The 25,840-nt window shown below is 51.5% G+C and overlaps 1 protein-coding gene across 2 annotated transcripts in view; it reads left to right on the forward strand.

Annotated features, from left to right (window-relative positions):
• Positions 1–25,840, forward strand: part of ZC3H18 (zinc finger CCCH-type containing 18) — a 60,596-nt gene that overhangs the window by 23,207 nt on the left and 11,549 nt on the right. For both annotated transcript variants that reach the window (XM_046682789.1, XM_046682790.1), the window contains 6 exons: positions 2,143–2,291; positions 2,627–2,719; positions 3,581–3,738; positions 8,944–9,061; positions 10,292–10,560; positions 25,458–25,649. In XM_046682789.1, the coding sequence (XP_046538745.1) occupies positions 2,143–2,291; positions 2,627–2,719; positions 3,581–3,738; positions 8,944–9,061; positions 10,292–10,560; positions 25,458–25,649 (979 nt within the window). The remainder of the gene's footprint in view (positions 1–2,142; positions 2,292–2,626; positions 2,720–3,580; positions 3,739–8,943; positions 9,062–10,291; positions 10,561–25,457; positions 25,650–25,840) is intronic.

The following is a 25,840-nucleotide window of genomic DNA, read 5'->3' on the forward strand; positions in this document are numbered from 1 at the left end:
AGACTTCACAGCCTTCCTTTTAGAGTCTCTGGATGCTTTGTTTACGTGGATTCCTTTTACTAGTCTTATTATGAAATGTTTCACATACATAAACTAATATAATGAGACAGGCATAAGGACTAATAAAAAAATAAAACAATTCCTGACGTGCCCACCATCCGTTAAGAAAGAGAAGATCTCCAGGCCTTTGAAGCCTGCGCACAAGGTGACGGAACTCATCCCGCCGTCCTGCCCCCCACAGCTCTTTGCATTTCGCTTGTCCCCTCCGGCTCATTGCCACGTCCATATACAAAATCCTTCCATCATTTTTCCTGTCAGAGTCACAGTCCACAAGAAGTTTATGTTGTGAAATTTCATTTAGAAGCCGAAGACCACATAATTTTAAAACCAGAAGATCTATTTTTGCTTTCATTTCCTGAAGAATTTTTTTTCCAAACAAATTCCTTTTTTAGATTATGAAAGTAATGTGTGTTGACAGAGTCAAGACAGTAAAAGATAAAAGTCTTTCTCCTTCCACAGTCCCAACAGTTTGGGATATATCTTCCAGACTTTTTTCTACACAGATAAAATTCATCTTTAAAAGGCTGTGGGAGGGGCCGGCCCCGGGGCCGAGAGGTTAAGTTCACGCGCTCCGCTTTGGCGGCCCAGGGTTTTGACAGTTCAGATCCTGGGCGCCGACATGACACTGCTCCTCAGGCCATGCTGAGGCAGCGTCCCACATGCCACAACTAGAAGGACCCACAACTAAAAATACACAACTATGTACCAGGGGGCTTTGGGGAGAAAAGGAGATAAAATCTTTAAAAGGCTATGGGATCACACCATTTCTGCTGTTCTGTTGTGCCCACATTTGCTGGACATTGGTCCGTGCCGTACGTGGGGACAGCCTGTACTTCTTCCTGGAGCTGCTGCTTCTCTTTGGTGACCGGGGTCCAGCATATGCTCAGCAAGGATCTTGGCGCCCAGGAGCAGGGCGCCCAGGAGCAGGGCGCCCAGGGAGTTGGGCTCTGTCACCCACCGCCCGCATCTCTGGGGGGCACATGCGCCTGCCCTCCCTCTCACTTTCTCCCTTGTTTCTTCTCATCCACTGGCTCCTCTGTCCTGCTGCCAACAGAGCGAGCGACCTTAAGCACTCAGCCACCGGGCCAGCCCGCCGTAATTATTTTTGAGCCTGTGTGCATATTACCTATTCAAAAAATTAAATTTTTAAAAAGTGATTCATTCCCTAATTGAGTTAAAAACTTAGACTTCTTGCCTTCTGTGCTGAAAAGTCAAATGATTTCCTTGAATAGTGTTGGTGTTCTGTTGCTGAGTAATGCTAAAAGGTGACCTTTATTGTTTTCTGTTTAACACACTTTTAAAGTACCAGAAATATCCTGAAATGGTTTGTGAGGCTTTTGATAAGAGAAACGCACATGTACAGAGCTGGTAAAGATAATCCTGAGACAGACTTGCAGACTTCTGGTTGTTTTTAGGCATCTTGCTGATCTTTCTTTCAGTGTGAGTGGTTTTTTGGGTCAGAATGACGATCTTGTTCCGGGAGTGCCCTGAGCCCCTGGGGCACAGAGTCTCCTAAGCAGTGAGCCCACAGAGCGGGGTCTAAGAGAAAAGCTCTTGGACTTTTCTGTTTTCAGGGGAAACGAACTGTTCACACAGTGACTTTGGAACAGGGCCTTGTTTCCTCTAACATGTCCCTGGCCACCTCCAGGCACCCTTTAGCAAGTGCCACTTGCATGAAGTCCCCCTGCCTATAGTCTGGCCCAAGACTGTCCAGGGCCGCCTGCTGGGGAACTCATGTGTGTGCGCGCACGTGCGCACATCCACGCACACCTGCTGACAGGTGAGGGACGGGGGAATGCTGTGCTCGGTTCAGGTGTGAGGAGTGAGTCCACGCACTCTTGCACAGCTGCCTGGCCTCATGGGGGGAGATGACGGCCCAGCAGCCTGCTCTGAGCCCTGGCCCTGCCACTGCAGCCATCCATGCTCTGGCTCGTGCGCCCCGTGGGGTGGGGAGGGTCACACCCATGGCCTGTGAGTGCCCTTAGTGCCATCTGGCACATCACAGGCCCTCAGTACAGCTGCTGCTCCTGGTACCAGGAACCTGATTCAGGGACCCATTCTGACCTCCTTGTGTTTCCACAGGGAACTGTACGTGGGGGATGAACTGCAGGTTTATACATCCTGGAGTCAACGACAAGGGCAACTACTCCCTCATCACCAAAGCCGAGCCTTTCCCGCCTAATGGCGCCCCACCTCTCGGACCTCACCCACTGATGCCGGCCAACCCCTGGGTGCGTGAACGCCTCTTCTCTTTAATTGCTAGCAAATCAGACATCTAAATTCTGTTTGTGAATCTCCAGCTTAAGGCACATTAGTATGCCATGTGTAAAAGTTATTTCTGTGATATCTCAGAGTCACAGAGCCGTCTTCCAGATGCTTCCATGGTCTCTGTGTAGTGGTAATCTTAGACTCAGAGCTGCTGTGCTGGGGCGGAGCCAGGCGTGGAGGAGAAAGCAGGCAGTGTGTGGCCGACTGATGTGTTAGTTGATGTTTTGCTCCTCTGTTTCTTTATAGATTCTAACGTTTTGTTTGCTTTCTCAACTTTTCCCTTCTCGTTTTTTAATAGGGTGGACCAATAGTTGATGAAATTTTGCCTCCACCTCCTCCAGAACCCCCCACAGAGAGTGCCTGGGAACGAGGACTCCGGCATGCGAAGGAGGTAACAGAGTTCAGCAGACACCTGAGAAGAAAAATACTAGTGGTGGTCCTTGCACAGAACTAGCATTTCTTTGGTCCAGAGACAATGATCAAGAATTCAGTAAAGCCTCCGAATTGAGGGGTGTATTTCTGTGATTTCTCTGAAGAGTGAAAGAATGGAAAAGGATGTCTGACTGTCTCTCCAAAATGTGCTAGGTCATGACAGAGCCCAGGAGGCCAGAGAGGTCCCTCCTGGAACATAGACCCCTGTCTTCATGTGGCCTGAGCAGCACCAGGCCTCCCCTCTCCCCACGCCTCCCGCCAGGCAGAGCTCTGGCCCTGGGTGTCCAGGCTTGTGATGTGTGGGCACCAGGCCTGCTTTCTGAGCACCCACGTGGGTTTCTCTTCACTGAGGTGGCAGACTAAAGCAAAACCGCTCTCCTCACGCCCTCAGCGCACACTCAGCCACCCCTTCCTCCAAGACTGGAACGCTTCCGTGCGCCTTTTCTGCCAAGAGCAGACTTACTTTCATCTCCACAGTCGGTCCTCGTCACTGACGGAATCTCTGGGACTCCCTGGTTCAGGGCTGGGACTATTTCTAGGAAGTGACAAGCTCTGTCACCCTTCCCCACACAAGGGTGAGCTCCAGGGCGCTGCTTGGTGGGCCTGTCCTGAGTGCTGGGTGCAGCTAGGTGTGCAGAGACGGGGTGTTCCAGTCCCCGTGGAAGGCGCGTGGGATCCTGCACCCACCCCAGGCCCACAGCTTGGCGCACCTCACCCGTTGAGCACTCCCCATCGGGCTGCGCCAGCCACGGCTCCGAGGGCCATTCCCTTTGTTTTTCCTGCAGTAACTAGTTTTGGCTTCTTTTTTCTTACCCTGTAGGTTTTAAAAAAAGCAACCATTCGAAAAGAACAAGAGCCCGATTTTGAGGAGAAAAGGTTTACAGTGACCATTGGTGAAGATGAACGGGAGTTTGACAAAGAAAATGAAGCTTTCCGAGATTGGAACTATCGGATCACGAGAGATGTCAGAGACACAGCGTAAGGACTGGTTCTGCCTCTTCTTTCCCTTCTGAGAGAGAATGGCATTTCCCCAACTTGGGGGCCGGGCTCGGGAGAGCAGTGGCATGGAGGTTCCCCGAGGCCTGTGGCTGGTGCCCGCCCCTCCCTGCACTGAGACCACTGCCCTGCCCTGAGTGAATTGCAGACGTTTTGCAGTTGGCATTCCTCATTTTTTTGCTTCTATGAAGGGAATGTTTCAGCTCTGTACGGGCCCAGGTGACTGGGGAGGGCTTGCTCCCATTTGGGTTCTTAGCAGCTCTGAGAGTTTTCCCAGCTGTTCTGGAAGACCCTGAAGCCCCTAGCTCTCCAGTCCTCCTGCAGTCCCCCAGGACCCGGGGAAACGTGCAGTTTGTCACTAATGCCCAGGAGCATAGCAGGTGGGACCCTTTTCATTGTAAATGCTGCCTTAATTATTTTTCTACCAGACATTTGATTATGAGTCTTTTAAAAGATGATTACAGAAGAAGTACATGTGGTTGAAAAACCTGAGTCAAATCCTCAGAAATTGTGTGATGTACTAAGTACAGCTCTCGTCTCCCAGCGCTCCTATTCCAGGGGAGCCTGGCTTTGTCTTGCTCACTTCTGAGGCGACAGAAGGGACCAGGCTTCTGAGCAGCCAGTGCAGAGTGGGCTCGGGTCGGGGACGGCCCTAACTCAGTCATCTGAGCTGGCTCCAGCATCACCCTGGTCCGTGGCAGCACTTGTGCTTTTGTGTTTGCTGCTAGAAAGCCATAATCGCTGATTCCTGGCTAAAACAACAGGAAAAGGTACAGAAAATAGGCACACATGCAGTGCTTGCTTCAGGATCCAGTCGTGTTGACCTGGACCCGTGACAAGGCTGTCTCAAGGCCCTCTTGGCCCATGTTGGCTCCCCAGGCTCTCTGCTTGCAGGGATGGGAGGGGAGGACGCTTGAGTGGTCCACGCCTCTTGTGGCAGGTAGCAGCTCAGCGGTCAACAGGTGGAGATTTAAAGATGTCATTCAAACTGCTCTGTGTTCTAATCGTGTGTGTGGAGACAGTGTTAGATCACAGACAGGAGCGTGTGAGTCAGGCTGCGTCTGCCGTGTCCCTGTGGCCATATCCCTACAAGTTTTGAGGCCTCGCCTTTTTCTTGAGTAAAGTGAGGGTGGTGCTACTGTCCTTCCTGCCTCCGGGGCGTGTGGAGTCACAGGAGCCAGTGCGCACGGAGGCACTCAGAAGAGCACAGCACCTGCTCTGTGTGGTTACTGTGCCTGTGAGCAAGGAGGCTTTAGAACCTCGGGGCCATCCTCGACACACTACTTCCCGTCCCCGGCTGGAGCAGGACCTTGAAAGTGCCTGGTGGAGCAGCCCGAGGGGCAGATCTGTGCTGTGCACGGTGGCTGCACAGGAGCTGTGTTCTAAGGCCTGTCCTGGGTGTAGGGCCAGGCTGACTGGCTGCTGGCTCCGCACCTTCCCTGCTGGGCCCTCAGGCTCTAAAGCCTCCAGGGACAGGCCTCAGAGCCAGGATGTGACTTGTGTTTGTGTTTTGTTTGTTTTTGAAACATATGCTGTGCATCAGAATGAACCTGGGGCTTTTGTGACATGCATATGCCAGGCCCCACCCAGACCTGGTAAGTCCAGACCTCTGGGAAGAGGGTCTTGGCATGTATCAGGTGGGAAAGTGCCTCAGCTGTTTCTGCTGGCACTCAGGGCAAGGGCTGTGTCAGTCAGGGTCCACCAAGCAGAGGACACACCCGCCTCCTGTCACGGAGAGCACTGAACATAAAGACCTGCTGTCTAGGGGATAACAGAAGCAGAAAGAGGGGTAGCAACTGCAGGAAGGAGCTGCCACCCCAGCGGGAGGGAGGGAGAGAAGAGTTTGGAACTGTTAAAACTGAGAATCTGGGAGAAGGAGCTGGAACTCAGTCTGCTGAGGAGGGGACACTGGCCAGCTGTGGTAGCATCTCCAAGGTGGGTGATGAGGCCGGGCTGGGGAAGTGGAGGGAACTGCTGCTGCTGGGACAGAAGTCCTGCTGACGGGAACAGAAAGGAGACCAGGACAGAGCAAGCCCTTCTCCGCCCCAGCCGGCCTGCTCCCTCTGGCACCCGCTGTCGGCCAGCCCTCGCTGGAACAGCTGGCACAGCAGGGTGCACTTGGCAGAGTGTGAGGAGAGTGGCAGAGAAACCCGTCGGTAGTTTACCACCGGGCTCGAGGGCCATCAGTGGAAGACTCAGCAAGACCAAGGCTCCTGGTTCCTGCTTCCTGGGACCTACTGTGCCCACGCACTCCTTACCCAGCGGCGCAGTAGGCCTGTGATAAGGTTACAGCCTGTTGCACAGGGGAGGGAGGGTGGTAGAAGGGACTGAAGGCTGTGCTTCGCAGGTGTGGTTCCTGAGCCAGCAGCAGCACCCCCTGGGGGCTTGTTAGAAACGCACTGTCAGCAGTCCTAGGAAGGGTAGAGCCCAGCCGGCTGTTGTTAACAAGTCCTCCAGGAGACTGCAGTGCCACTGAGGCCTGAGGGCCACGGTTGCAGTTCTGGGGTGTAGGCCCACTGACCTGACGCTGAGTTTCAGGGAAAGAAAAAGTGACTAGTTGTCACACAGCCTCTCAGCATGGTCAGGTTCTGGTAGTTAGGAACCAGGTGCTGTGTTGTAGGACCAGTGGGAAAAGGTGCCCGTTCTAGAACTCTTGAGGAAGGAAGTGTTCTGAGGTGGTGTAAAGACCAGGAAAATGGGTTGCTTCTTTCTACCTTGTTTTGGAATTAAACAATTTGTCTAGCAGGACCACTTAAAGTGATGGAAAAATACTGCTTTTCTAGACAGACACCCCCCAATTCATAGCTGTAAAAGTTCCTTTTCCAGCACCTCAAGCACTTCATTCAGATGCCATCTGACCTGTGAGACCTCATGCGCAGGAGACATTATGAAATGTCTGTGCCTGGGGCTGCGGAGACAGTGTACCAGAATGCTCCACTGAGTCCCACGCAGGGGGAGTGCAATCCAGAAGACATAGGGACCCCCAGGAATGCATAGGGTGTCACCTGCGAGGGGTAAGGTCATTGGAACAGAGCTTCATAGTAAACCAGGACCACACTACCAGGCACGTGTCCAGGGCCTGGGACTGTGCACCTGCCAGGTATGTCCTCCGAGACGTGCCCGAGGAGTGGGCTGTTGCCTGGTTGTGTTTCGTGGCAGCATTTTTGTGTGTTCCCGAAGACAGAGGCCCTGCCGGGCTGGTGGGCAGCCCAGGCTTGGTTCTGAGGGAGATGGGCTGAGGGAACACCATGTGCCCTGTCCCTCTCAGCTGTATCCTCAGACTCCGAGAAATCCACAGGAGAGAGGCCACTTTCATTTGGCTTAGCAGCTTCCTAAAGGCATTTGCCCGTACAGCCCTCCCTTGTGAGGAAGCACACCCTCATGCCCACCTGGGAAAGCATTTTCTGGGGTCTTAATTGGCTGTGTGTGGTGTTAGTCCTATATTTTTAAGATCACAGGAGAAGTCTATGCTTCGGGGCCCGCGCTGTCATCTCTTCCTTTCTGTGTAACAAGATGCTGGGCTGCCGCAGGCCTCTGCAATAGGCACTGTTTGTTGTAATTAAAGATTATCTGAGTAGTGTGAAGATTTGAGCATGAGAAAGATGTCTGCCTGTTTGGAATGGAAAAGAGCTGTCATTAGCAGAGCCAGCCATGGGTTAGTCCCTGCCAGAGGTGCTGGAAATGCTGGAGGAGAGATTTCCTAGAAAGCAGCCAGCCGAAGGCCATGCGGACAGCTGGAGATATGCGGCAGTGAGGGCAGCATCACGGCCTGCAGAGCAGGGGCCTCCCAGAGCGGGGCCTCTGCACGTATGGGCACCTCAGTTTCCCCATCATTTTACCCAAAGGAGAGAGTTGGTCTGGAGCCAAGAAAACCCTGAAAGAACCTCCTGGGGTCCACCTGTCGCCAGATGCATGTTTTCCTCTCCACCGCCCCCCTGGGGTTCACAGCACCCCTGGGCCAGGTCCTCTGGGTCGGCGTGCACAGCATCTGGCCCTGGTGGGCAAGGTGGGGTCTGCTGTTAGCTTCTTCCCAGTGGTTGGTCATCTGTCCTGTCCCTGTTGATCAGAAGTCCACCTTTGCCCAGCCAGAGGCGACCTTTATGGAATGTATTGGTCTGTTTCCAGACTTGTGCTTTATTCCTCTGGTCCACTTGTTCCTGCACATGCCAGGCTTCCTGTAATGTTGTAATGTCTCAGAGGGTGTGTCCTATCTTTTCCAGAGTCGTCTTGGCTGGTCTTACCTGTCTGTTTCCATGTGAACTTGGGGATCAGCTTGTCTAGCTCACTGGTGTTTTTACTGGGATTGCCCTAAATTTGTAAATTAATGTAGGGAGAGCTGACACATCTTAGTGATGTCCAGTCACCCTATCCACAGACCAGGAACGTCGTGTCATTCATTCACACATGCTTTTGTGTCTTCCTAGAGTATTTTACAGAGTTTTCCTCAAGTAGGTCCTGCACGTTTCTGGTTAAATGTGTTTTGTTCTTAAGTATTTTTTCTTCTTTCTTGCGGTTGTAAATGAGGAGCACTTACCATGTACCCGTCTCCTAACTGGTTGTCATTTGTGTATACGAAGGCCTTGGTTTCTGTAGGTTAATTACTGGGCTCTTCTGGCTCTTGGAATTGGCTCTATCACCAAGTCAGTTTTCTGGGGACAGCATCATTTAATTTGCAAATTGGGATCTTTTCACCCCTTTTCCCCTTCATCTGCCTCTCATGGGCTCCCTCATCTGACAGCGTTGGCGGAGCCTCTGGCACACTTGGTGGGTCATCAAGGAGGCAGCAGCCTCCTCATACTGATCCTACAGAGATGCCTCCTCTGTTCCCGTTGAGTAAGATGCTGGCTTTAGTTCTGAAGTGTATATGTATATTTTATCACGTTAAAGTATCATTCCCTGTTTTCTTGAGTATTTTCATCAGGAATGGGTATTGAATTTTTGTCACAGACATTTCATCATCTGCAAACGTAATCCTTTGACTTTTCTCTTTAGGTCCATTATGATATGTAGTGTATTCACGAATTCCTAATATTGACTCAACTTTGCTTTCCTGGAATAAATCCCACTTAGCCGTGGTATATTATTTTCTTAATGTGGTGTCAGATTCTGTTTGCTAACATTTTATGTAACGTTTTGCATTAATATTCCTAAGAGATGAGATTTATTTTTTACTTGCTCTTTTTTCAGACTTGAGCCTTATGCAGATCCTTATTATGACTATGAAATAGAGCGGTTCTGGCGTGGTGGGCAGTATGAGAACTTCAGGGTGCAGTATACAGAGACGGAACCGTACCACAATTACCGGGTGAGTGTGACTGGAGTGTGCACATCTCAATTGCATTCATCAATTCGTTAAAATCACCCCTTTTGTTGTTTCTAGGACTTTATATGGGCTATATAGTGTTGGCAAACTGTACCAATTTCAAGCCCCAGTTGAGTATAGAGAACTAATTCAGATCCGTGGATTAAATTTGGTGATTTGAACAGAGACTTCCTTGAGTTTATCTCCATTCTAGTCTGGTTTTTGTAAAATTAGATTTGCTGGTTGGGTTATTGATACGCATTTGCAGGGGAGTGTGCTGCGCCCTCTTCTGGCGCTTTGGCGACAGTGTTCATGATGATGGTGCCCTTCCCATGTGGCAGTGAGCGGGCTGAGTGCGGTCCTCTGGCCTCCACCAGCCGTACCGTGTTGGACTAAGGGAGGGCTGATCTGCATTGGCGCTCCTCTGAGGGTTTAGTGTCTGTACAGATCCTCTGTGCTTCAGGCTTCGGGTCCCTGATCTGGTGCTCTTAGGGTGAGATGATACAGCTGCCACTGGGAAGAGATCAGTCAGAATCAGTTCCGCAGTTTTTGTGCTGTGACTTAAGTGACAGAGTCATGAGTTTTCAGGACCAAAGGGAACTGCCTGGGAACCCCTCAGATGGTGAGCTTGTGGAGAGGAGAGGACTTGGTTGACCATCTGAGCCCCTCTCTGCTGTAGAGCAGGCTCCTTGCTGGGGTCGGGCTGCAGGAGTGCGGTGCCTCGTGCCAGGCAGGGCAAACTTGGAGGTACCAGGGGCCTGCGGGAGTCTCTTTGCACCACGTTCCCTGCTGTGTCCAAGGGGCGGCCAGCATGGGGTCCGGAGTGCACATCATTTCCCACGGGCCACCTGAGGCCCAAAGCCTGTCTGTGTGCTGCAGTCTGGGCTGGATTCCGTTTTAACTTTTGAGTATTAGAGCAAAGGAATGAGTAGGAACAGAGTAACCATTCAAACAGGTGTTGGAGGATTGTGCTTAGGAAAACAAGAAGCCACCGTGTTGGGGTGCCCACCTGTTACAGACACGGCTGAGCAAGGTGCTCCGGGCGCTGCCCGAGGCTGCAGAAAGCCTGGCCTCTGTTCCCACCGCGGGGGCTGCGGCCCGGGCGCCCGTGCAGTGGGGTGGGGGAGCCCCTCTAGGTTGTGTCGCCTCTAACCTGGCGCTGATCGCGTTTGGCGGCGCTGCGGGAGCACTCGGCCGCCCTGCGCGCTCACTCCGCTCTGCTTGCTTCCGCAGGAGCGCGAGCGCGAGCGAGAGCGGGAGAACAGACAGCGCGAGCGCGAGCGGGAGCGGGACCGGGAGCGGGAGCGGGAGCGGCGGCAGCGGGAGCGCGAGCGCGAGCGGGAGCGGGAGCGCGACAAGGAGCGGCAGCGGCGGAAGGAGGAGTGGGAGCGCGAGCGCGCCAAGCGCGATGAGAAGGACCGGCAGCACCGCGACCGCGACCGCGACAAGGAGCGCGACAAGGAGAAGGAGAAGCCAAAGCCCCGCTCCCCGCAGCCCCCAAGGTAGGCGGCCGGAGGAGCGCGCGGGGGCTCGGGCTCGCGGGTAGGCGCCTCGTGGGCCGCGCTGCCCGGGCGCGGGGAGGCCTGGAGCAGGGCGGGTGGTCCGTTAGGAGGCGCAGAGCTGGATGGAGGGTCTTGCGGCTCGACCGAGGGTGGCTCCCACCCTGCGGTACGGCACGCCGTCTACAGTGCTCGGCCCGCGTCCAGCACAGAGGAGGGCGCGCCGATGCCGGCCCAGCGCCGGCCTTCCTCACCCAGTGAACACGTAGCTCAAGTCCATCCGCCGGTGTCCCGCATGTGCGGAGTGGTGGCGCCGCCGCTGCGACTTTAAAACGCTCTCGTTCCCGAGAGGAGGCTCACAGCCGGCGGCTCCACGCTCTGGTGCGCGCTCCTGGCGGGGCGCATCGCGGGTCAGGACTGAGGGTCCTCGTGGCTGCCCACCCAGCAGGGTGTCCCCGGGCTCCTCCACGCGGCCCTGCGCCCCTCTTCGTGCCCACCGGCGCTGCGTGGGGGGTCGCGCGTCCTCCGGTGCGGTTGTCTCCGCCTTCTGGCCGCCCTGAAGGTGAACGTCCCGGGCGCGGCTCCCTCTCTCTGGGCGCACGCCTCGGAGGGACCTGTGCGGCCCGTGCTCCGTGTTTTCCCCGGAGGAGCCGCCGGACCCCAGCGGCGCCGCGCTTACGTTCCCGCCTGCCGCGCGCGGGCCGCCTCTTCCCCGGCCCGCCCTCCGGTCCCGTCCGCGGGGCGCGCAGTGGTGTCGAGCATCCTGTCGTGTGCTCAGTGGCAGTGAGTATGTTTTTTTTGGAGAAACGTCTATTCAGATCTCTTGCCCATTTTGTAGTTTGGTTGTCTTTATTTTTGAGTTGTAAGACTTCTTTATATATTCTAGATACGAGTCCCTTATCAGCTATGATTTCAAATAATACTTTATCCTTTTCTTTGGGTTGTCGTTCTGCTTTCTTGATGATGTCCCTGTTTTTTTTTTTTAATTTTTTTTAAGGGAAAGCCTCTTATTTTTTTTCCCTAGCTTTATTGAGCACAGTTGACCTATCACATTGTGCGAGTTCAAGGTGTGCAGTGTGATGATCTGATAGAGGGACATAATGCAAAACAGTTATCACAATAAAACTGGTTAATACCAGCATCACCTCACACAGTTACACTATGTGTGTGTGGTGAGAACATTTAAGACCTGCGCTCTTAGCAACTTTTAGGTGTGCAGTGCAGTACGCCAGCTCTAGTCACTGTGCTGCACATTAGCTCCCCAGAGCATATTCACCTCATGACTGGAAATTTGTGCCATTTGACCACACCTCCCCATTTCTCCCACCCGCCCCCCCCCAGCACGCGGCAACCACCATTCTACCCTGCGTCTCTGATTTTGGCTTTTTTAGATTCCACATGTAAGTGAGATCATATAGTGAGAACAGAGAGTCTTTCTCTGCCTGACTTATTTCACTTAGCATAATGCCCTCCGGGTCCATCCGTGTTGTTGCAAATGGCATGATGTCATTTTTTATGGCCGAGTAATATTCCCTCGTATATACAGTCATAGCTTGCTTAATGACGGGGTGCATTCTGAAAAATGCATTAGGAGATTTTGTCATTGTGCGACCATCATAGAGCATACGAAAGGAGAACAAAATTCGCCATCCTAAAATGTGTCTCTTTAACGTGAGGATTATTTTAGACTGATTTTTTTTCTTTGGCTCCCCAAATCCCCCAAGTACATAGTTGTATATTTTTTTTAGTTGTGGGTCCTTCTGGTTGTGGCATGTGGGACGCTGCCTCAGCATGGCCTGATGAGCTGTGCCATGTCCACACCCAGGATCCGAACCTGTGAAACCCTGGGCTGCCAAAGCAGAGCGTGGGAATTTAACCACTCAGCCACAGGGCCGGCCCCTAGACTGATTATTTTTAAGAAATAAAAGACTCACAGTTTTTCTTCTCACCTCCCCCTTAACTGCCTAAATAAGAATTCAGTCAGATAAAAAAAAAACTTGTCTCAGGAAGTGAACTCTCACCTTAGCATCACATGAACTAGGGGGAAGACAAGGAAGAACCTAGAAAAGCCGATTTGTTGGGCTCCCCTCTGTGTTCTTCTGTTTCTAGGTGGCCAAACACTTGTTTTCCAAACGTCGCTCCTTGTCACCTACCTGTGAATTGCCTTCCTTCCCTTTGAAGTCCTTGACGCTCCCCAGCCCCAACATCATCTTCTGTCTTTAGCTGAGGATGGTATTTAACGTGAGGGCTTCAGCCATTTTAATGAGTTACTGTTTTCCTGGGTTTCTCCCAGGTATACATGTTACTAATCTTTTGTTTGTTTTTCTCCCCTTGATCTGTGTCATGTCAATTTAATTCTTAGACCAACCAGAAGAAACTAGAAGGGTACAGGAAAATTTCTTCCTCCCCTACAGCACTTACACAAACCTACATGGCAGAGCCTACAACACACCGAGGCTAAATGGCAGTAATCTTAGGGCGCTGCCATCGGTGACTGACATGCCGTTATGTGGCACGTGACTCTTGATACCGCCACTTCTGTATCCGTTCATCTGTTGGTGGACATTTAATATTGTTTGCAGGTCTTGGCTATGGAGAATAGTGCTGCAGCAAACATATCGCTTTGATAGTGAGATAGTGCAGATATCTCTTTGATAGTAATTTCATTTTCTTTGGATAAATACCCGGAAATGGGATCGCTGGATCATATGCTAGTTCTACGTTGTGTGTGTTTGTGTGTGAGGAACATTAACCCTGAGCTAACGTCCAATGCCAATCTTCCTCTTTTTGCTTGAGGAAGATTGTTGCTGACCTAACATCTGTGCCAACCTTCCTCTATTTTAAGTGGGATGCTGCCACAGCATGGCTTGATGAGCAGTTTGTGCTAGTTCCGTGCCCAGGATCCAAACCTGCAAACTCCAGGCCGCCGAATCAGAGCACGCCAACTCAACCACTCTGCCACTGAGCCAGCCCCGTGGTAGTTCTATTTTTAATTTTTTGAGGAACTTCCATACTGTTTCCGTAGTGGCTGCACCAATTTACCTTCCCACCAACAGTGCACAAGGGTTCCCTTCTCTCCACATCCTCTCCAACGCTTGTCACCTCTTGTCTTTCTGATCACAGCCATTCTGACAGGTGGGAGGTGATGGCTTATTGTGTTTTCAATTTGCATTTCCCTGATAATTAGTGATGTTGAGCACCTGGTCATATACCTGTTGGCCATCTGTGTCTTCTTTGGAAAAATGTCTGTTCAGTTCCCCTGCCCACTTTTTGATAGAATTATTTGGTCTTTTGTTGTTGAGTCATGTGAGTTCCATACATTTTTTGGATATTAACCCCTTATCAGGTAGATGGTTTGCAAATATTTTCTGCCATTTGATAGGTTGCCTTTTTATTTTGTTGATGGTTTCCTTTGCTGTGCAGGAGCTTTTCAATTGGATATAATCCCACTTGTTTATTTTTGCTTTTGTTGCCTTTGCTTTTGGTGTTATATCCAAAAATCATTGCCAAGAGCAATGTGAAGGAGCTTTTTCTCTGTTTTCTTCTAGGAGTTTTATGGTTTCAGGTCTCATATTTAGGTCTTTAACCCACTTTGATTTAATTTTTGTGAGTCATGTAAGACAGGGTCTAGTTTCATTCTTTTGCCTGTGACTGTCCAGTTTTTCCAGCACCATATGTTGAAGAGACTGTCCTTTCCCGCTTTGAGTATTCATGGCTCGCTTGTCAAGTATTGATTAACCATAGATGTATGGGTTTCTTTCTGGACTTGCTGTTCTGTTACATGTTCTGTGTGTCTTTTTATGCCAGTACCATACTGTTTTGATTACTGTTGCTTCATAGTACAGCTTGAAATCAAGGAGCATGATGCCTCCAGCTTTGTTCTTCTTTCTCAGGATTGCTGTGGCTATTTGGGGTCTTTTGTGGTTTCGCACAAATTTTAGCATTGTTCTGTTTCTGTGAAAACTGTCATTAGAATTTTGGTAAGGATTGCATTGAATCTGCAGATGGCTTTGGGTGTATGGGCATTTTAATAATGTTGATTCTCAGTCCGTGAGTACAGAACATCTTGCCATTTCTTTGTGTCATCTTCAGTTTCTTTCATCAGTGTCTTATAGTTTTCAGTGTCCAGGTCTTTCACCCCCTTGGTTAAATTTATTCCTGGTATTTTAGTCTTTTTTGGCTCGGTTCTAAATGGATTGTCACCTTTGTTTCTTTTTCAGATTATTTGTTGTTAGTGTGCAGACACGGATCTGGGTCTTGCGTGTGGGTTTGTGTCCTGCAACTTGACTGCATTGGTTTTATTGGTTCTAACAGTGTTTGGTGGGTGAAACCAGACCCTCATTCCTGTATCTTGTCCTTTTGATTGGACGAGCTCCTTTCCTGTGTGCATCTGTTTCTGACAGTAGATGTCAGGACAGGAGTCTTCCGTTTTAAGGTTATCTGTGGCTGCAGCAGGGCCCCCGGTTTGTGTAAGTGCCGCCTCTGACTGTTGTCATCCTCGGGGTTGCAGTGAACTGACCTCCCTAAATTTGCTGGGTTTTTTCATACTTTCCTAACATTGGGCAAAGTAATGTTCTCAAAGAACACTCAGAGTAAATCCCATAGTTTAGATGCGCTGAGAGTTTGTTCTTTAAGAGACTGCGTTGATGAATCTTTTTTTACAGTAATCACTCTTTCAGTTATCTTGACGTTTATGTATTCATTTGAATGGAACAGCCTGATCCTGACTCTCTGTTGTTGGTCCCTTTGAAGCCCCTGTTTGACAGAAGCCCTTTCCCCTAAGCTGCACAGCGTTTCCAGAGTGGACTCGGTCCTGGGGCTGCGGTCCCCGTGGGAGCACCGCTGGGAGGAGGAGGCCCAGCTCCCTTCTGCTCACGGCCGCCTCTGCACTTCATCAGCCGCACCCCAGCCCAGCCTGTTCTCGCATCCCCCACTCACTCCTGTCTCCCTACCCTGCTTTATTCCTCATAGCTCTTCTCACCCCCTGGTGTCATACAACTTGTTTACTCATCTGTTGCCATCTGTCACCCTTCTAGAATGTAACCCCCTGGGGGGCACTGCAGTCTCAGAACATTTGCTGGGTACGCTGAGTTGTGGCTCTGGTCGCAGCCTGCGTTTTGACCTTATGTGATGCAGTGAGTGTTGTAGGACAGGGAAAATCACAGACTGAATTCTGCAAACAGAACTAACTCAGTCTGCTTTCCAGCCAGATTCATCAAATGGCTGTTTTCATGCTTATACAGACTGTTGGTCTGAGAAGCAGAGACACATGTCTAGGTCAGAGTGTCACTCTGCCCATGTGACTCCATGGATGCCTGAGTCACATCAGCAAGTCCACTTTACTGGTTTTGTCATTTACAGGCGTATTTACTCTGGCCACAAACCCCCTTCCCCAGCCCCTGCTAACATGTCCTGTTGTTTCCAAGAAGCCAGGCAACTCTTGCAAGTCAGAGGTCTATATTTCCAGTTCAGGGACACTTACACACACGAGTGTGCTTTGAGAGTGCCTGTTGGAGGGCAGCTGCACAGGTCAGCTGTGTGTCCCTGCTCGTCAGTAACCCAGGGACAGGACGGTGTGTATGAGACAGGCCCATCTGGTGCTCATTCCTGTTTCCACTGCTGCTGACCCCACGAGAGGAAGTGTCACTTGAACCCACAAAGAGGGTTTTAAAGGCCGTAGCATTTATTGGCTCGGCCCCCAGGCAGCAGGTCACTGTGAAGAACAGCCTCCGTCGCTCTGTTTGCACAGCCGTGGGTTCTCAAGTGAGGGAAGGGGTCGCTGAGGACTCAGCCGCTCCAGCAGGTCAGGTTCAGGAGGCGGGACTGAGTGAGTCCTTCCTAAAATCAGAGCAGCTCTCTGCTCTCCAGCGGGTTCTGGCCTGGTTTGTCTCCTTCTGTGGGGTTCCGGCCTCTCCTTTTCTTCCCAGAACTCTCAGCGGGCTCCTGTGGGCCTGCGCCCCCAGCACCTGCTGCCACCAGCAGAGGCAGGGCACTCCCCATCACTTGGTCTGAACTCAGCCTGTCTCACTGGCACTAGGGAGTCCCGAACCCCAGCTTTGATCGCCCTGGCTGGAACCCTGCCAGCCCACTGCCAGAGCAGAATTTCCAACATGGTCCTCCTATTTCCTTTTCCTTGGATCAGCCAGAGCGGGCATGCCCACTTGTTCAGGACGTGGCTGAATTTCCCTACAGTAAAACGTTATATGATCTCCCTTCCATACTATATACTATACTATAAAGTAGGCTTTATTTGTTTAGCTCTTGACAGGTTGAGGATTTTTCATCAGCAGCTGAATGAAAAGAACTTTTCTCACCTAAAACAGAAGAATGACATAACTCCATCCAGGAGGAGCCTTGAGAAGCTTTTGTCTTCAGCCACTGCCTGAGGGACTCTGTACAGTGAGGCAGAATCCACTGGGAATATTACTTGCAGGGTCCAGGGGCCATCAGTCAGAGTAGATGATGATAAACTTTAATGAAGTGTGATGATTCTTCTGTTTTGTCTGTGGCCAGCAAGAGCTCTTTAACCCCAGCCCTGCCGTTGGCCAGGAGCGGGAGGCGCAGGCACGCCAGGGGCCCCCTTCCTCTCGCCCGCCGCCTGTCAGCCGTCTTCCCTTCACTTCTCCCTCACCTGCCTGAGCTGCGCCCCTCTCGGGCAGGCGGCGGGTGAGCTGTGTTCTATCAAATGGCCGCCCCAGGAATTCCTTGTCAGCTTTCCTCCAGACCTTGTAGGCTCAGTACAATGTAAGGATGTTTAGAGATTGTGTCACTGTCTTGGTCCAGGTTTTCCTGCGGTAATTACGCCTTTTGAGGCCTCCTGTCCACTCCCACATCAGGGCTGTTTTTAGACTAAACAATTCTATAGAACACATCAGTGTAAACAAGGGAAACCCCTTTTGTGAAGCCTCCTCCTGATCCTTATAGCCAAGCCAGTGGGGCATGCTGTATCGGGCGGGGCCGAGGCAGGTAATTGGGGTGTTGATTGGCATGTGCAAATTAATTTCATTCTCAATAGACATAGTAATTGAGACTTCCTGGAGGAATTGCCAGACTGCCTGCTGTCTTTAAAGATGTTGACTAAACACTCCAGTGTACGTTTGAGGCCTGACGTCCCTTGGGGGCGAAATGACAGGCTTCTTATTTCCTAGGGGATCCGCTGCACTGTTCCTGCCGTATCCTCACCCTCACTGAAGCCTGCTCATTTCCCACTGGGGTAATGGGCCGTCTCAGGGGGCCCTCGCCCCGCACAGGCCATCAATGCAAGTGCTGGGCAGGCTGTCACTTCGCCCTGAGACCTGCTCTGGCATGAGCATGCTGACCTACCTGTCTCCAGTTTGGGGTACACTGGGGATCTTGGTGCATTGGAGGCGGGCAAGTGTACATCGCTTTCTTCAAGGGAATCTGTGACTCTCCCACTTTTGAAAAAAATACCTATCAGGTTTCCCTCTGCTTTCGGTGACTGTTTTCCTTCCCTGTTTTCTTGGGCGCAGCTGCTCCCCAGGCCTAGCCCAGTGCTGGGGCTGGTGGCTCACGGGTTCCTCTTTGCTCTGCCTCAGCAGCCGTGGCTCATCACCACCTTTCAGTGCCATCTCGTCCCATTGGTGTCCTCATCTTGCATTTTGGAGTTCATTGATTTCATGGACTTGACCATTACAAGTTGTGATTGATTGCGTCTAGACCCCTATGTGGTGTCGCACACCTTTGCTGCTCCTGAGTGTGTCAGACAACCATACCCAGATGGCTGTCAGCAGCCACACAGGATGTGCGTGACCTGGGGAAGCAGGACGGCGCCGTCTCCTGAATGCCATGCGATGGGCAAGTCACCCTGGCCTCGAGCTCCACTCCCAGCTCTGGCATCACAATGCTCCCTGATGAGCCAACGTCCAGAGGTGGCTCAGAGAGGCCCCTCAGCATGTCACCTTGCCTTTAAAGCAGTCACTCATCTTTCTCTTGCTGCACAGGACACTCCCCTGGGAATTTAATAAACCTTTTGCCTTTCTGATCTCTCATTCGAATCCATCCTGGGCTTGGCCTAATTGCTTGTTTCTGAGAAAGTCATTGTGCCCAGGGCATTTTTGAGGAAAAATGGATCCTGTTTTTTAACTTCTTGTCTACGTACCCACTGAATTGTCCAGAAGTTGCCCAACTGTTTGAGAAAGATGAAAAGAGAGGTAAATAGTGGTCTTTCATGTACGCATATCTAAGTATAGACATCTGACGTCACTAGGCATTAGGTTAATAGAGACAAATACAAATACAGTCATGAATTAGAACCAGGTATTGTTGAGCCTCTTCGAACAGTCCTCTCCACGGTTATAGCTGTGCATTCAGTGTGGGGAGCCACAGTAGGAAGTAGAGACCTGATGTGAAAACCTAACGCAACGTTAGTAGTCTTGGAAATGTCGGAAAATGTATTTGAGGGACAAGCCCTCACCATTGAAACAGAAAGTCTTAATGACACTTGCCCACCACTTGAAACAGTGCAGGTTTTTCTTCTTTCTGTTCACCCAGAAATTAAAGTGTGAGTGGGTGGGAACATGTGTCTCATCCTTCTTAGCAGTTGCCTTTCTCTCAGGCCAACTTGCTTGTGATTCAGTTGAAGTACATTTTCAAAGTCTGTGCATTACAGTGGCGGCTCTCCAGCCCTGGTTCCCCTTGCTGGAGAGGGCTGTCTGTCTTGCCCCACCTTCTCCAGCCTCACTTGGAAGAACAGTCGGCAGTGAGGGCAGCCCTTCGTGGGCAGAAGCTCTGTTCGATCTGAGGCCATGGCTCAGGACCAGGCTCTGGGCTCCTGGAATTGTCAGGGTTCTGGGATTTTGCTCTGTGCCTCATCGAGTCAGCGTGCACTTGGCCTGTGTTGCAGGCCTTCTGCTGGGTCCTGTAGGGATCACAAGGTTGAGAAACGTGACTAGGAGATAGAAATTCTGTCACTTTCTCACCTTCCCTGAGAGAGGGCCAAACAGCTTGGTGGAGGCTGGAGGAGGGTTGTAGCCAGCTGGGTGGATCATAAAAAAGTCATAGTCCTGGACGGGGGACTCGTGGGCTTCTGCCGGAGGTCGGTGTTCCAGAGGGAGGGACTGGCTGCCAGGCTCAGGGCTGCTTCAGCTGGCGGGCGTCCACCCCGCTTGGGGAGACGGGCGTGGTGTTTGGGCAGAGAGGGGGGCAGCTGGCATTGGGAGCTGCTCGGATGTCCACAGGGGGGCTGGGCGGGAGGGGCCCACCCAGGAGTCCAGGAGAGAGATGTGGCAGCCCTGAGCCAGCACTTGGGGACACAGGGACTCCATTTGGGACCCTGTGGGCGGTTTCCTTCAGTTCTAAGAGAGGTGGCCAGAGTACAGGTCTTTTGTTTCATGCCCCACAAAGGTTCCGATTCAGGTAGTATAGAGCTGCTGTGAAGGGCGTTGTGAGCTGTTCAAGAAACACATGTAAGCAAGTGCAGTCTGGGAGAAGTCCATGTGCTTCGAAGGCCCTTCTCCCAGATCTGTATCAGATGTTGAATGTTTTGCTTTGAGAAGAGGCCTTCATTCTTTTTATCTTTTTTCGTCTTTGACCCCAAACCTGGAGCTGCTCAGGTCGGAGTTTCCTGACACTCTTGCATCATGGGCACTGCACACCTCTGGCCGCTGATGTAAGAGTGAGGCGTGTCCTGAGTTGACTAAGGGCCCTTTGTTGTATTTGTGTGACAGTCGTCACAGGTACAGGTACAGCTGACCTTTGCTCCTTGGAGTCTCTCCCCTGTGGCCTTGAGCACAGGGTCAGGTGCCTGGGAGATAAGATTGTGTTGTGGCTGCATCTGGGGAAGGCACTTGCTCCCTCCCAGGGTACTGGAGGGTTTTTTCCCCTCTCTGTTCAGAAGTGTTTATGCAAATTCCAAGTCTGTGCTGCCAGCTTTGGGTGCTGGTCCTCCTCACCGAGGTCCTTGCTCCCCATTCGGCTCCTGAATGGCAACAGCCAGAGGAGAGGCTAATGAGACCTGGAAAACCAGAAAGACAAAGAAACCAATGAACCAACCACGACCTCAACAGGCCTGCCACCCCCTCTACACGGCCACCCACCAAAGCCCCTGTGCCATGTGAAGATGCATTCAGTGAGAGAAGGGCTTTGGCTTCAGGTGCCTTGGGCTCTCTCAGAAAGCAGAGGTCCAGCCCTACTTCTCTGCCATCAGCTGGAGGCCCAGGTGTGACCCCAGCCCCACAGTCAGAGAGCAAACCTGTCAGGCCACCTTGGACGCAGGTCGTGGGCCCGGTGGTCAGAGGTGCCGGCCTCCTCCAGGAGTTGCGGAGCACGTCAGCCTACGCTGTGTCCTCTAGTTACTGTTGCCTTACCACCTGGGTCGTGTTTGACCTCCTGATGGGTGCGGGACGAGTGCTGGCCCCGAGGGTGGTGAGCTCAGAGAGCTGAGGACTGACGCCAGCAGCACTGTGCTCTTCAGGAGCCCTTGTGCTCTAGCGCCTTCCGTCAGTGAGCAGGACCTTGCCTCTCCTCGGAGGTCCCCACGAGAGGTGAGAATATGTCACTAAGACCAGTTTTTAGTAGAATGCCTAAGTATGTACTAGTCAACAGTATTAAAAGATTTTCTTTACAGAGATGTAAAAAATTTTAAATAACGTTTGAGATGTGTTCTGTAATAAATGTAAAACATGGCAATTTAGGAAAGTTTGGAAAACTTTCTAGAAATAGAGAAGTAAGGAAGAAGAGATGGCCTGGAGAGGATGGCTGCTTTTGCATGGTGGCCACGCTCCCCAGATGCCGCACACAGTGGCTGTGGGGCCAAGCATCTGGGGGCATCGCCCATCTTGCTCTCTCTCCCCTCTCCAATATTATATTAGCATTTTCCCCAAATGGATTTTTAGTGGACTCTTTACTGACAGTTCATTCAGTCATTTTTTTCTTTCCAAAACATCTACCATTAAAATTGATGATTTTAGTTGTGCATCCAAGTCTGAAACCATTTCTTCCTGGTTTGGGTCCCCAAGTCTGGGCACTGGCACAGTGAATGAGAGGCTTTGGGGCTCCTCCAGGCCTCTTTCTGGCACTGTTCAAGGAGCCAGCTTTTATTTATTCATTTATTTATTTGAAGATTGCCACTTGAGTTAACAACTGTTGCCAATCTTCTTTTTTTTTTTTTTTTCCTGCTTTTTCCTCCCCAAATCCCCTCAGTACACAGTTATATATTTTAGTTGTGGGTCCTTCTAGTTGTGGCATGTGGGACGCCACCTCAGCATGGCCTGATGAGCGGTGCCATGTCTGCGCCCAGGATCTGAACCTGCGAAACCCTGGGCCGCTGAAGCGGAGCGTGCGAACTTAACCACTTGGCCCCAGGGCCAGCCATGGAGCCAGCTTTTAAAACCTGTAGTCTTATCCTCAGAGCAAGTGAAGGAGTCTTCCCGGTGAGTGTTGACTCTCAGAACCTGTGGAGGCCTGTGCTGGCCACGTCTCTGGCCTCATATGGTTTTCTTTTCGTGCCATGGTGGGGGCAGGGTCCCCATGGCTACAGCAAGAACTTGAGTCCTGTCGTGGCTGCATCATGAGTCACTCCCTGGGTTTCCGCCTCCTTCTCTCTCCCTGTTAGAAAGGCTGCAGTTGACAGAGCTGGGCCATTCTGGTGACTAATGGGAAACCTGGTGGCCAAGGAATTCCATTTCCTGTTGCAGCCTCAGAATGACAGTAACCCAGGAAGTGTAAAGGTGAAAGCAGCGCCCGGGCTGCCTGGAACAGGCCGGGGCTGTCCCACAGCTTCACTGCCTTCTTGGGCTTTTCCAGGAGGCCACGCTGAGGAGCTGGTGTGGCAGCAGCTTTCAGGCTTTGGGGCTGAGATAGCAGGGATTTTAGGCCTCAGTTTACTGTGTCCCTGGGGCAGTGTTAAGTGTTAGGTGTTGGGCCTGATAGGTGTGGAACTTGCTAGTTGTAGATTGACTGACTAAACGGTTCAGAAAATATCAACAGGCAATGGTTGTTAACTGTTACGATGTGATCTAACTAGATGCTAGTCACAGCAAAGCCAGGTGTAGACCAAGATGCTGGTGGTGGAGAATCCGCAGTAACTAAAAATCAGTCCCAAAAAGGCAGGATCTTTTATGAAGAAAACTATTATCCTTTGCTGACACCCGTAAAAGAAGACATGAAGAAAAGGCAAGATGCTGTTCGTAAGTGTAATACAACTTTCAAATGCAAAGCCCAGTGGGACTAGGGGAGCGGGGTCTGACAGCGCTGCTCAAGTTCCTCCATAGGGAGACATAGGCAGGACGCACCAAGAAATCTGTGAACATTAAGAGTATTGGGAATTTTGACTATGTTGTGGCCCTGTCTGCAGATGGGCTTTCAGAATGAGAGTAGATAGATTAATGGAGAGCAGAGCCCGCGAGCACTCCCCCCTCCCAGTAAGAATTTATATACATCAAAGGCGGCCTTGCATCACATGTTCAGGACAGAGAAGCTTGTCAGCCAGCCCTGCGGCGATGGTCAGCAGGGGAGGGTCGTGGATCGTCCCCTTGTGCCGGACCATACGTACCAGATACTAAAACAGACTAATTCCAGGCACACCACAGAGTAGGGTTGAAAGGCAAGAAACTCCAGATCAGCTAGGATAAAATGTAGTGACTGTGACCTGGAGTGGAGAGGGGCTCCGCGAACCTAAAGGAAACTACGCAGAGAAGAGGTTGGTTTGACAACTGAAAGTGTCAGCCACCACCGCCAACACGGTTCACACAAATAGCCTGGGGAAATGCAGGGCCTTCGTGTGTGAAGAGCTTCTGGAAGACTGGCCAGGAACAAAGCAGGCCGCCAACACTCACAGGTGGCCAGGAAGCCCGGAGGATGAACCTTCCAGCCCTTTGGGACCTCAGGCAACAAACGGGAGCCATTTCTGTGGACGCTGTTGCCCAGCTTGGGGCTGATTTTCGACTGGGTGGTACTTGTGGTCTTTGTGGCGCAGGAGCTCAGACTCGTTGAGAGCGAGGTCACTGGGAACCTCGCACAGCTGGGGAGTCTCACTTGGTTTCACTTTCAGGGAAAGTAGTCAACAACTTACCAAGAACCTGTAAAATGCTCCTCTCCTGTGGCCCACTGACTCCACTTCTGAGGAATTTGCGCTTAAAAAGACAAGACGTCCATAAGGATTTATATATAAATGGTCATTTTTTTTTCTGCTTTATCTCCCCAAATCCCACCTGGTACATAGTTGTATATCTTAGTTGCAGGTCCTTCTAGTTGTGGCGTAAAGGGTCATTTTAATGTTGCTTTTTTTTAAGTTAGAAACAGCTAACAGTATGGAAATGTTCGGATGTTGTGACGTGTGACAGTGAATTATCACATAGTCAAGACCACGTGTCCACAGATGGACGACGTGGGAAGAGAGAGCCCCCTTGCTGGCCGAGCAGTATGCAGGCAGGTCCCAGTTGTGTTCAAAATTAGTGTGAGTGCACACGTGAGTGTTCATCAAGGAAAATACGAGAAAGGTGGGGAGGGGACGCAGAGATGCTGGCATTGGCTGTCCCCAGAGAAGAAGATGATGAGATTTTTATTTCCTTGTTTCTACTTTGTGTATTTTCTGAAAATTTTAAATTATATGATTTTTTTTTTTTTTTTTTTTTGAGGAAGATCAGCCCTAAGCTAACTACTGCCAATCCTCCTCTTTTTGTTGAGGAAGATTGGCCCTGAGCTAACATCCATGCCCATCGTCCTCTATACATGGGACACCTCCCACAGCATGGCTTTTGCCACGTGGTGCCGTGTCCGCACCTGGGATCCGAACGGGCAAACCCTGGGCCGCTGAGAAGCGGAACGTGAGAACTTAACCCCTGCGCCACTGGGCCGGCTCCTATATGATTTTTTAATTAATAAAAACATATATCACAAGGCCAACAGATGCCTTCACATTAAACTGCCATTAGTGGTTCTGGGCCCCTGCACTTTGGCTGTTTTCAGGGAAGATGTTTTGGTTTGTGGGGTGTTTCTGTGGGGCGCAGGGCACCCTGGCTTGGTCTCAGCTTCCGCCCAGCACGGCAGAGCTCCCTGCTCCCCCTTTCTCTCCACCCTGAGCTCCTGAGTGGGGTGGGCGGGCTCACATGGTCAGGACTCCGTCGCCAGCTGCCTCCCTCCTGGGAGGAGGGCTCCTGGGTTCTTCTGGTCCACTGGCTACCGCAGAGTGTGGCTTTACTGTGAAGGCTTTGATCTCGTCTGCCCACCGGTCACAGCGTGTGCAGCCCCACCGGGATCCCGGAGAAGCTGCTGGGCGGGCCTTGTGCTCTCCTCTCACTAACCCACTAGCCCTCAGTCTTGACCACTGGCAGTTAATGGCTTTTCTCTGGGCGCCGCTGTGACCTTCTCTGGGCTGCTGTCTCCTTTCTCTCTCTCTGGGGCTCTCTTCAGGATGTTCTCTGGGTGAATTAAACCAGGCTCTTTAAACCTAAGTCAGAGAACAAAGGAAATGTTTAAGGCTTGGGTTGATAATTCACCAACTTTCTAATGCATTTGAAAACAAACGTACTTCATTACCCTTTAATTTCATAAGTGTTTGTTGTGCACCCCGGGTGCTGGCTCTAGAGGGAGTGTGTTGGAGGAGCCAGCTCCGTCCCTGTCCTACCCAGAGCTCGCAGGGTGGTGGGAAAGATAGGAATTCAGTAAGTACCAGTATGGGAGGTGCCATGAAGGAGAAAGACATCCCCCTGAAAAAGCTGCGTGTGCGTGGAGCCTTGTGGAGAGCTCTGAGGTTCTGGTTCACGGTGAGCTTTGTTGTGAGGGGAGTATCTGCTGCCTCTTGTCCAGGACCCTTTAGTTTTCAGGCATTCCCCAAATAAGCCAGTGCTGTCACAGTCCTCACCTCTCAGTTTCTTTCAGCATACAGCAGTGCTGTCAAGTGGAAGGTGGCCTGGGAGTTACTAATAGCTCTGTGATTTTAGCCGTCAAGCTGAACCACCAAAGAAGGAGGTCGCCTCTGCAGGGCCACAGGTGAAGCGAGCCGACGAGTGGAAGGACCCTTGGCGCCGGTCCAAGTCTCCCAAGAAGAAACTCGGGGTGTCAGTCTCCCCTAGCCGGGCACGGAGGCGTCGAAAAACATCAGCCTCGTCAGCCTCAGCCTCCAATTCCTCCAGGTAAGGAGGCCGCTGCCCCGAATGGCTGCTCCATAAGCGTGGCAGGCCGCTCTGCGCCCTTGCTGCCTGAGGGCGAGTCGGTGGGGCTGAGGGGTGTGGCTGGCCAGCAGATTGTGGAGTGACTGGGGCGCTAGAGCAGCAGCGGCCAAGTGGACAGATGGAGGAGCTTCGCATAGCCCAAAATAAACACC

The sequence above is a fragment of the Equus quagga genome, chromosome 13 (assembly GCF_021613505.1).
Source record: "Equus quagga isolate Etosha38 chromosome 13, UCLA_HA_Equagga_1.0, whole genome shotgun sequence".
Classification (NCBI taxonomy): Eukaryota; Metazoa; Chordata; class Mammalia; order Perissodactyla; family Equidae; genus Equus; species Equus quagga.